We start from the raw sequence: 12,791 nt of genomic DNA, 5'->3' as shown, positions 1-12,791 counted from the left end.
TTATTCCAAATTACAATACAGTTATATTTACCTACAAAACAGTAAAAACCTGACTTCTTGCCCCCTTATTCTTGTGTGCCTACTGGGAAGTATTTATAGATAATGGATACACATTCAGATATGAATACACATTCAGGAGTGTTTAATGAAACTTTTTTCTGTTTTGTTTTGTTTGTTTTTTTTATATCCATCATCTTTGTGTCTCATGGATATGGAACACTTGTGGCAAGCCCACAAACCTCCCTGTATTGGACCATCACACCAGAGTGTGTGTGTGCTTGTGTTAACTCTCTGTATGCGTGCTCACTTCTTGCCCAGGTGTCTGGCCACATCGCAGCGTTTGAAGCCCTCGAGGTGATAGAGGCGCTTGGCCAGCCTCTTCGCAGCCTCACAGTCAGCTCGGCAGCCATTGGCCAGAGTATCCGTGCTCCCGTGTTCCAGACTGCCCAAATCACACTCCTCTGAGTCAGACAGCACGTCTGTGAGGTTGGCATCGCTGAGGAGGAGAACACGCACACATGTAAAAACAAACACACAGTCGCACACACAAGCAGGTACCCAGGGTAATGAATGGAACACATGTCCATTATGGACACCCACTCACTCACAGCTAAACAGAAAAAGCTCAACTGTGAAGCATAAAACTCAATTACATAAACATATGCTCACATGCACAGAAAAACAAGTCAAATGAGGTTCAAATGACTTGTTATGGCGGTGACCCACTTTCACTGTCACTTAATGTCCTACTTTGATGCAGTGGATATGATGGCTGATTATACAGCTGAAGCAGATTTCACCTGCCCCAATCTCCTCTAAAAAGCCCCACTAATCTCGGACTGTGGACCACTAAGATAATTAGAATTAAAGGGCTATAACATAAAGAAAACCCTTCAATTCTACCCTTCTATTTTGGGAAAATGCAGCTGGGAAGTTAGTAAAGTAAGCTTCTCAGAAGTGACCAAGTAATGCTCCTTCCCTGGCCTCGATGGTAGCTTTCCCCAAACACCCAAATGCGCTAGTTAAATGCCCTTTGCATCCTCCTTGTCTATCAGTCAAATGTCTATTCCAGCTGTGAATGAGTCCGTGTGAGAGTATGAAACAAGGAGTTTATGCCAAAGACAGAATGCACTTAGTCACCCCTGCAGGAGTAATAAAGGTGAAGAACAGATAAAGTGAGTGTTGAGAACACGACAGAACGTGCTGTTTTCAGCGCAAAGTAATAACTTGCACAGGCTGGATCGATGACAGATTTCCAACACTATGCACCATGGTAACAATACATGGTAATGTTTCAAACTGAAATGTGTTAAACGTTGCTGGAATATACCGTTTGACAAGCAGCCTGAACCGATTATTAAGCTCTTCTTTTCTATTTCACTCGAGTGAGTTACTCATTTAAGCTTATGGTTAAATATAAAATAAATAAATAAATAAAGCCAGTAAAAGCCTAAGTAGGAGGATGTAAAACCACTGTAGGGGAAAGCATGTTCAACAGGCCTAAAGCTGCATAAATATCATTCATCCTCTGATCCTAGTGATCTAACACAAATTTACTGTTTATATGAATAAAGTCAACTTTATTCAATTTATTAGAAGTTCCGCAAGTATTGTCCAGGATCGATATAAATGGAATACATCTGACAGGGGTGGAGGGGAATAAAAGCTTTTAGCCTAGTGATTTAGCACTGTACATTAAATTGGGGGAAGTAAAAACCTTTAACCTTTATATACCTTTTATATAACCAGGAAATGGAGCTCTTCAGATTTAGAATCTCTTGGGCAAGAGCTTCCTGGCCAACATAGAAACATTAACCTATGATTTACCTAACATGTTTTTGATTGCAGGGGAACCCAGAGCTCACTGACTGAACAGAGAAGGCCCATGCACAGGTTGAGACATAGGACCTTCTTGCTGTGGGTAAACAGCGCTAACTTGCTTAACCATCATGTTGCAACAAAATGATTTTAAAAAACTGACACATCAGCAGGAGCTGATGTTCTGACTTTTTAATCACTAGTATGGGTCATGCTTCAGAAAGACACTAAATTATACATTTTGCATAATGAAACTTAAAAGCATCTTTCATCAGACCCTCCCTGTCTGGCAAACGCAGACATCTTTCAAACACTGCACTGTCCAGTTTGTAAAACAGGATTTGGCGTTACAGAGTTTTACCCTGAGGACATCACCAGGTTTCTGAGGATTTCAGTCACAGAAGACACAACATGACTTCTAAGTAGCACCATGACAGCTAGGCTGAGTGTCATGCTACAGTTGGTAACCTTTAATAAATAAGGCCATTACTGCAGGTTGTGATGAAGGCTACTGGAGCTGAAGGAGAGTTTAATAGTCTGTTTATTCAAACAAAAGGCCTCACACGCTCTCTGGCTGTTAAACTGTTGTAAAGACGGCATAGAGAATCAATGCAGAGTATTAATTAGTGCCCTGCTTATGTATTTATGACTTACTGTGGCAGCTTGACTGATGTTGTGTCCACTGTGCTGCACTGGACTACATACTTTGCACATTGTTATGCACGCCAGAGTCAATCAGTGGGAAGCTGTGTAGCCCTTTTACTGGCATTTTAATAATCAGTGAGGACTGTTTTTGATTCCAAGTCATTTCTGTGACTTCTGTGTGTCGATAGAGGCTTGACATTTCTCCACATGTGATGTACACGTCTGTAAGGCACTTGCTCCATCCAGACCCCACAGGCAAAGTATTGGTTAAAAGACAGCATGACGTTTACTTCCATCCATGATAAAAAAAAAAAGCAAATGGAAATTATACAACACTCGCATGTTTACTAGCACCCTAATGACAAATGAGGTACACGCATTCACCTCCGTCAGTCTCAGCAGCATTTCTTCATTTCCTGCCGGTGTCTGCATCCGTGATGCACCGCCAGCAGCACCAACAGATGATTCAGATGTCTTTGCATAATGTGATCAGCCCAATTTCATTACCCTCGTAAATTCAATACATTAGGCACTGCTGTCGTAAAGGATTAGTTGGTTACTATGGATACAGCGGAAGCTAAGTATCCCACGCTACAGGAAGAAGAATGACAGTGGACAAAAATCAAAAGCTACAGGCAAATTCACAAATGACTAGTTTCCATGGCTAAGACTCAGTCCCCTGACTTCACGCGCTGTTTAGCTGACTGTGTGCTACACCCATACAGCTCAGTACCACAAAGGGCTCTGATTTCCCTGCTCCAGACAAGGATCCACTTTCATGTCTTGGCTGATTCATTAATCACATAGAATCATCATCTGGCCCTTGATATGCTGGGGCAAATTTGCCTTGGTAGCAACAGACTATTACCCCCATAAACAGAGTACCCAGAGTCAGAGGATACATAAACTTCTCAACCACCAAGAGATGGGTCATGCAAACTCCTCCAACTTATCATAGCAAAGCATCACTTCCAAGAATGACAACGAGATTGCAGATAGGGCCAGCAGAAAATGGCCATTTACAGCGTGCAAAGGCTCAGCCTTGGGGACAGGGTGGGGAGTTTCCGGGAGGAGTAAAACTAACTGCTCTTTGGAGTGGAAAAGGGGCCATCAGATCTGGTTTAGGGATGCGATTAAAATGCTTCCTGTACAGCTACCCCTGGACATGTCCCACAGCAGGGAGAAAACAGAGCATAGCCAGCTCCTCATCAATACACAACTCTCACCTGAAACCCACAAAGGCTTGGTTACTTGAGACACAAACAATTACATGAAGGGAAAAAATTCATAACAATAGGCAAACATGTTGATATACACCTAATAAAATGAGTGTCCCAGACCATTAAAACAATATCCAGCCTGGTGTTAGCAGTGAATGTGCTTTCGCTTGTCTGATCATATTAATTCACTGCATTCAGAGTGTCCTTATAAATCATTCAAAACTCATATCAGTCGTGGGGCTAAATTGCTAAAATGATGCCAGTCTCCCTCCCGTGCAACGGTCTCTGGCACACACAAACACAAAATATTAGTGAGAGAGACACAGTATTAAGTGTCAGCTATCTAGTGCAGCTCTTTTGTGAAAAAGACACCCAGAGTTACTGAGGGCCAAGTGGCACACAGCAAAGCTATTAGTCTATGTGAAGGCACAATTTTGTATCCCCAGGCCAGTCTTATTCAGTCAGTGTGACCGCCACTCAGTCTGCACTCGTGTCTGTGTGACTGTGTCATACTCAGAGCATGATAGGACATGCCTGTGACTCACATGCTAATCTCTTTAGCTGTGTACTACCCGTGCCCACAGCTACAAGGTGTGTCTGTGTAAGGTGTGTGCGTGGGTGTGTGCGTGAGGGAGGAAGGGGAGGGTCCTAAATACATCTTGAATGAGTGTAATTACCAATTATGGGGTAAACCAAATTGTGAAATTCTGTGATTTTACAGGCTCTTCTTTCGCTTTCATATAGCCTACACTGATCTATGGCTAAGGTGATGTATAGGAGTAGAGGCAGAAGTAAAGCTCTGTGTGTAGTTGTGCAAGCGTGTCAGTGAGGTCAACAGCTCCAACTTTTAGATTCAGTCTTGGCAGAAAAACAAATGTAAGAAAGGAACCTAATAAAAAAAACAAAGGCACCTCTGTAAATAAAAACACTTGTTACCATTAGTTCGGCGAACTGATGACAGTAGCAGCCTTTACTGTTTACTAAACAAACAGAATCACACACATTACTGGTATTTGCTCTTTTCCTTAGGGTATAACACTGGTGGCTGCTACAGTAAATCAGCCATACTGATTTTATAATAAGCAGGCAGGTGACAGCAATCAGGTCTTTGGCTACAAACCATTTAATACATATTTTAATACATCACTAGAACTGAATCCAACAATAACTGATTAAGACATTAATCTCTTGATCAGTAAGCTAGTGATCAAGTGACTTATTTTTATTCATTTTCCACTTAATCAGAGGGGTGGTGTTTTTATTTTTGTCTCTTCCTTTTCTAAGACTGTAAACTCATCAACCTGAACTTCGAGCTCTGGCAGCTTATGATCTGTCATATCTGATCAATTTAATGCAATAGGTGAATTATTAAAACAATAATAAGTCCAGCAGATTTGTTTGTTTTTTTTAATTCAAATGAAAAGTAATAGCTAACCCAGTTCAGAACATCGTCGGTCACGTGCCACATTAGATTAAAAATACTGTTTTTTCTTTGTTTTTACTATAAATATGTCTTTCTATGAATATTATTCTAGTATCATGGGAATTTTTCACCAGGGTCAACTTACACCAAAGCTACCTCACTATTTCCATTTTGCCACGCAGCATAATTGTTAATGTACCCACCCATCTGGAGATCAGAGCTTTAAAAGAGTTTACAGAGATAAAGTCAAGCTTACAGGAGTTGCAGCAAAAAGTCGAAGTGAACATCATATTCCTCTTTCCACATCTCGGATCTCGGAAATTAGCGGTTAAAGGCGTGCTACGGTCCGACCGCCTCATCGTCCAGTATTCGGTAAACTGTGCATCGGCCCGGCTTGGTGCTCTAACTTTCAGCCAAGTCAAGTTCGATAAAACCGCAGCGTATTCAGAGACGATCAGTGACACTGCTGTGTTATTCCACTACAGTGCGAACATGCACGGAGCGTGTTTGGAGGGCTTTCCTTGAAGTTTCTTGGTTGGTCTGAAAGCTCCATTGAAGGGAGGATGTTGGGGGCGGAGCGAGCGACTGGACAGACTTTTTTTCTGATGCTGTTCCTAGTGGTGGCTTTACAATGGCCCTGTGTGTCCCAGCCAACACAACTTCCTCTGCATTATAGGGCTGAGAGCCAGCAGATCAGTCCAACGCCAGCTGGACGTCCTGTTTTCTTAAAGTTCATGAAGTCGCAAGCAGTTAGTAGATGTGATGATTTCTGTGCATGTTCCAAGGTAAACGTAAAGCCACCTGAGCTTAATATGACAACATATGACTGGTTGGCTCTACTTTGCAAGAGTTTACCACTGGATAGAGAAAAATCCACGCGTAATGTCCATGTGTAATGAACAATGAGGCATTTAGCTAAGAATATCTACAGATATAACGGAGGTTGAAAAGAAGTGGGAGACTGATGGTTGCTATGTAAATATAATTTAAATGAGACAAAAATAACCCATCATGTAAAGCACACAAAACCACAGAGTAATGTTAGTACATTTGCTAGCTAGAACACATCAGAAGCCGCCTTTCGCTTTTTGATCTGCTGGAAAGAAGCACAGAAAAAGAAAAGATAAGCATCTGTATTGATAAAAGTAAAAAATCAGGAGATAGGGTGTGGACATTTTTAAAAAGCTACATTACATTATACACTTTATTAAGTACACCTGTTCTACAGGTGATATCTAATCAACCAGTCACAGGACAGAAAGTAAATGCATTTACACATGTAGACGTGGTTAAGACGGTCTGCTGCAGTTCACACTGAGCATGAACGTGGTTGTTCATGTGTTTCAGAAACTAATAATCTGCTGGGATTTTCCCACACAACCATCTCTAGGGTTAACAGAGATTGGTCAGAAAAAGCGAAACTATGCAGTGAGCAGCAGCTTTCCCTTGATGAAAATACATTGTTGATGCCTGAGTTCAGGAGAATGGCCACAACTGCTCTGAGCTGATAGGAAAGCAACAGAAACTCAAATAACTACTTGTTACAATCAAGGTATGCAGAAGAGCATCTCTGAACACACATTTCATTGAGCCTTGAAGCAGATGGGCTACAACAACAGAAGACCACAGAATACGTGCCAGCTAAGAACGGGTGATGTAATGGTGTGGGGACAATGAGCTCACTCACATCTGTAGTGCACCTCTGGGATGCCGTGGAGTATCATGGATGCATAACTAGTAATACTGCTGAAACTGTGTGATGCTGTCATGCTAGTATGGACCAAAACCTGTAAGGAATGTTTTCCAGCACCTTGCTGAATCTACGCAGTGAAGAATCAAGGTACCCTGAACACAAAACAGGGTCAACATGGTACTAGCAAGGTGCATCTAATAAAGTGGCTGGTGAATACACACAACAACAGTGGTCGGACTACTGTTTTTACACATCTGAACTCTAGTCACAAGTCTGTGTTTTTGGAGAGGCTTCCTATGACTCATGGATAACCTTTGTCATTCACACACAACCACACAGACAGCAGAATTTATAAACCTGTTGGAGCACAAATATGATGCCGCAGCCAACAGCACGTGGGAAAAACTGATTCAGCTTTTCAGCTGATGAGGTTTTAGAAGCGAAATGTTGCCTTAAAAACATGTAGCTGATTAAAACAAGCTCTTATTTTATGCATTTTAGTCAATCAGCCAGTGAAGCTTGACTCAAAAAGAACTGAGCTCCACCTGCTAAGTCGCAAACACAAATGAACTCAATACATAAAAAGCCTTGCAAAACAATTTCTTAAAATAGTCTGTTTACAGTCCACATGCGCAAACAGAAAGGTAAATTGCACTGTTTGCTGTTTGCGTCTTACTCTAAGAATTTGTATTTGATTTGAGCTCTTAATAGCAGTTACTATTACTGTTGACTGCAAGCCCAATTAAACATTGACATTTGCAAGCCACACAAGACAATGACTGATTGATGACTTAGATGAAACACTGATACACCCACACACTGAGGAGAGAATACAACAACCTAAATTTGTCAATCATTTATACCTTTATAAAACACAGCATGGCTAAATAATACAAAATGACCAAGAAATCCTTCGATCAGTAATAACAACAAAATTAAAAACAGCGAAAACCTTTAGTGTAGTTTAATGTTTCCATCTTACAAGCTCTTATTCACACACAGAGAAACACACAGGACCCAAAAACCACCTACTCAGCTGCAAACAATGGACAATGGTGACCTCTTTTGGCTGGGTGAGACTAATTATGTTCAGGTGTGGGTTTGGGTTTAGTGAAACACTAAACACAGCAGCTTGATCTGACAGCAGCTAAAGATTACCATCTGCCGTAAAATCAGCTACAGTTTGAGCAGTCATGCCAAGAACTGGGCACAAATGTTTCATATGGTCTGCTTTCTCTTCCACTTAGCACATACAGGAAGTGCTGACAAGACGCCTCAGAAGAGAGAAACTCATGGTTAGAAAGACATAATTCAGCAGACACAGTCACTTCTACAGTAGGGTTGTGGGATGTGTCATAAAACATAGAGTTGAGCTATAAATAGCCAGGGATAAATATGCTGGTGCTGAAACTATTCAGTTACCACGTGAGTCTGTGGTGAGAGGGTGAAAAAGATTTGTTTGCAAACCTTTTGTGTACGCATCTATTTTTGTGTATGTGGGACTGCATGTGTCCATATCACTGCCTGAGTGTGAGCCAGGAGAGGATAATCTGCAGGATGTTTCAGCAGTGCTATAGAACCTCACTAAGGGTTTTATTCCCAACGTGACATCCTCAAACGTGTGTGTGTGTGTGTGTGTGTCTGTGTGTCTGTGTGTGAGAGAGAGAGAGAGAGAAAGATTAAGAATATGAAAGACGGATATAAAGAACGTTCCATATCTGCGTCACTGAGTGAGCTAGAATGTGCGAGCATTAAACACAGTTTTTGTTTATGCATGCTTCTGGCCCACATGTCTTTCATGTGTATGTGCGTTTCTGCGCTCAACACTGTGTATGAAAGAGGTTAGTCTATGCAGCAGAGCTGCTTCTCTGATATGGAAACAAACTGCCTGGCTTTTATCTGCTCTGCTTGATCTGTTAGGCTTGTGAGCCAGCAGGAGGAATACGCATACACAATGGAATCACATGTATTCATGCAAATGTTCAGCCAAAGAACATTTGTCAAACACATTCATATATGTCCAGACACTGGATCTTTTTTCTTGAGTATTGCACTGCGTGTGTTTGTTTTGAGGGCATGGATGCTCCAGCGCAGTTTGCATTATCACATAATCAGCCTGCATCTAGTTGGCTCCACTATGTAGATATAGCCTGCTTTATAGTAAGCTGCTGGACAGACAAATGGATTGACCGACAGAGAGTGTGTTTTCATGGCGATTTTAGGCTCCTCTGTGGATTAAGGTTAAGCTTCACTCATGGTCCCCACAGAGCACAGAGCAACACAACTTGTGTGAAGTAACAGTGACTAAGTAACCAAAAAAAGATGCGATTGACTGTCTAATCCAATGACTGACAGGCTGACAAACTACACAACTGTACAAGCTCAAAACTAAAAGCCAGGTTTGCTGACTAAGAGCACTGTCATCTCATATTTGCATGTACTGGTTGGCATGCTTACAGTATCTGCTGTACTTTTTCCCTGTTCCTGTGGCCAGCTGCCCATTTCACTATCTTCACCCACTGATGTCAGAATAGACAGTAACAGTGGGAAGAATATCTGCAGAGAGGGTTTGGCTGAGGTAAGATTAGGTTTCTTTGCACCACATCAAAGCTCCAGCTACAAACGTTGAAGGATAAATTGTGGACAGGCTGTATATGCACCAGGGAAGGGATGTCAAACATATGGTCCAATAAATGGTCCATCTCAGCCCACTGGATTGTGTTGTACAACATGAAAACTCCAAAGAAGGAGGGCATACATTTGGGACTTTTAACTAATTTTGTCAGTTGGGCTCAGTATACCACACTAAAGTAAGTAAAAGATAGACAAAGTTATAGATAGACAAAATTAGGTGTGTGTTGGGGAGGCGGGGGGTTAATGTTTGCTTCTCATTTAATAACAGAAAGGTGCCTGTTTTTTGCAACTTACTATATAATTTTCTTTTTTTTTTGTGCTTTTTTTTTTGGCCATTTTATAACCATCTGGATGCACCAAAGTCCCTCTGAATCATTTATCATTAGTTTTATGGATGGTTTATTAAATAATACACTAAAAGAAAGGTAAATATTTTGCAAGTGTTTCAAAGAGGTTATTAGGCAATAACCTCTCCAGCCCACTTCAGATCAAATTAAGGTGTATGTGGCATACAAACTGCAGTGAGTTTACACCAGTGCACAAGGTTTGCCAGCCAATTGGATCAGTTTGAATACCTGGTTTGACTGCCGTATTAGAAAAACTATGGTTAAAAAAGCTGAAAAATATATAAAAATAAGATGAGATTAGTAGTATGAACAACTGAAGCAAAACGTGGAGTAACAGCCTTTCAGTTTCATTCGCAAAGAGCATGTTAGACATGTGTACATCAGATGTATGACTCAGTAACAGTTTCTGCAGCATTTTGAGACACATATGCCGATCCAACTGCTTCACACTGCATGCCAATGTGTTCTTCTGCAAAGACACACCACTCTGCCTCTTCAGCTGTATTGTCATTTACATTCACTCACTATCACAGGAGATATCAAACATCTGACTTTTATATTTGTAATATTTAGATTAGTATGAATATAATATACAAATATGCAACATTAAGGTTTTTGTATTTGTGGTTTTGAGCAAATTTGTATAGCTACATTTGTAGATGATGTACATGTACTGCAAAGATAGTGTATGCTTTCTCAAAGTGGAGCCTCATCACTTCTACTTGCCCAGGGAGTACAACATCTGTTTATAGAACAGATGTAGCCTAATGAAGCACATTTCATTAAGATGTAGGGTATAAGCAACAACAAATTTGGGAAACATAAAAGAAAATTACTTCTTATCTTTTACTTGTAAACAATGTTACCACCCAGGGGCTTATACAAGCAAAAAAAGGGGCACTGACAGAAAACATGTCTTTACTTATTACATTTATAAAAACACTTTACCTTATTTGAGCCTTGTGTGAACAATCCGCATAGTCCAGACAATAAATGAACTTACAGTCATGTAAAAAGAAAGTACACCCTCTTTCAGTTCTAAGATTTTATGTATGAAGACATAATGAAAATATTCTGGTTCTTATCAGGTTCTAAGATTTGGTAAATACAGTCTGAGATGAACATCACCACATGACACATTACACTGTGTCATTTATTATTTAAAAAATTTATTCCAAAATGCAGAAGCAGTGCATGAAAAACAAAATATATACTTAATGCCTCTATTGGAATTAGGATGGTAAGTAGCATCCATACACTGGTAATCAAACACTCGATAAACTGATCATCAGAAAGTGTGAGTGCCTCTACCAAAGCAGATGTTATTGCAGTTTGCTGGTCTGGAGCATTCAGGGGTGTGTTAACAAAATGCCAAGGAGGAAAGACATCAGCAATGATTTCAGAGAAGCAACTGCTGCTACCCAGACTGGGAAGGGTTTTAAGGCCATTTCCAAACAATTTAAGGCCATCATTCTACAATGAGAAATATTATTCACATGTGGAAATTCCAGGCAGTTGCCAATCTTCTCAAAAGTTGATGTGCCAGCAAATTCACCCCAAGGTCAAACTGTGAAATGCTCAGAGAAATGGGCCTCTACATGTAAAATGTTAAAGACAGCACAATCAGAAAAAGACTGAACAAGTGTGGCTTGTTTGGAAGGGCTGCCAGGAGAATGCCCCCTCTCTCTAAAATGACCATGGCAGCATGGTTTAGGTTTGCATCTGAACAAACCACAAAGCCTCTGGAACAATGTCCTTTGGACAGATGAGACCAGTGTGGAGATGTTTGGCCATAATGCACAGCACCACGCCTGGAGAAAACCAAACAGAGTACATCAGCAAAAATGCCTCATACTAACTGTCAGGTATGGTGGTGGAGGAGGGATTATTCGGGCTTCTTTTGCAGCCACAGGACCTGGGCACCTTGCAGTCATTGTGCTTGGCTGAAACTGGGTAATGTAACTGGACAATGATCCTCAATTTACCACAAGTTATTGCTAATAAGGGTTTCTATAAGCTACTGAATCATGGTTCTGCATCCTGTCTTAGTTTTGTTAAATAAATAAAGACATGGTGTAATATGTCATGTGTTGTTGTTCATCTGATGTTGTATTTACTCATTTTAAGACCTGATTGTTTATTATATCCTGATATGTAAAACCTAAGAATTGACAGAGGGTGTATTATCCTTTAACATTGCTGTACATGCTAAACTTAGGAAAAACAGGGGCTCTAACTGAAAGAAATGTCAGCATTGTCACTGACAATTATAGCACAGCATGGCTACAGACTATTTTTTTCATATATTTTTGTACATAGCAGAGGTATGACATCCAAAGTCACACAACTGAAAAATGCAATGCATAAACACGATTACATAGAAGTAACATCATAGACGAAAATACAGAGCAGGATACAACTCTGAGTGAAGCCAACACGCAAGTTTCTTAAACTTGCATTTTTTCTAATGGCCAGCAGGGGGCATCTTCTTTGTTTGTAAATCATATAGACCAGCGGTCCCCAACCCCCGGGCCACGGACCAGTACCGGTCCGTGTGTCGTTTGGTACCGGGCCGCGAAAGTTGCGGTTCGGGTGTGAAATTTATGGTTTTCAGGGTTTTTAGCGTTTTTAGCGTTAATTTGATTTCCCTGGGTCTTTTCCCGTGTGTTATGAATAAATCTTCTTTTGTTTGGTACCAGTACTGGTTTTATTTTGTTGTATTTATCCGCAGCACCTTAAAGGCCAGTCCGTGAAAATACTGTCGGACTCAAATTGGTCCGTGGGCAAAAAAAGGTTGGGGACCGCTGATATAGACACCCAGGGGAAAACAGTTCTCCTGTTCTCTTGATCTATGATGCCAAAAAGACTAATCATTACTTTTACATCATAATGAATACATAATAATGTCCAGTTTTATAAATTATGGTCCAGGTAGCATATTCTTTAGGATGGGCTTATTGTAAATAGCAATTTACTACCATATGAGTGTGTGTTATCCCTCGGTTTCTAAG

At 40.7% G+C, this 12,791-nt stretch overlaps 1 protein-coding gene across 2 annotated transcripts in view; it reads right to left on the bottom strand.

The window, feature by feature from the left end:
- The window catches only part of psd2 (pleckstrin and Sec7 domain containing 2), a 39,683-nt gene that overhangs the window by 11,980 nt on the left and 14,912 nt on the right, over positions 1-12,791 (bottom strand). For both annotated transcript variants that reach the window (XM_005456319.4, XM_005456320.4), the window contains exon 4: positions 308-496. In XM_005456319.4, coding sequence (XP_005456376.1) covers positions 308-496 — 189 coding nt within the window. The remainder of the gene's footprint in view (positions 1-307; positions 497-12,791) is intronic.

The sequence above is a fragment of the Oreochromis niloticus genome, linkage group LG2 (assembly GCF_001858045.2).
Source record: "Oreochromis niloticus isolate F11D_XX linkage group LG2, O_niloticus_UMD_NMBU, whole genome shotgun sequence".
Classification (NCBI taxonomy): Eukaryota; Metazoa; Chordata; class Actinopteri; order Cichliformes; family Cichlidae; genus Oreochromis; species Oreochromis niloticus.
This window is presented reverse-complemented; position numbering and strand designations above follow the sequence as displayed.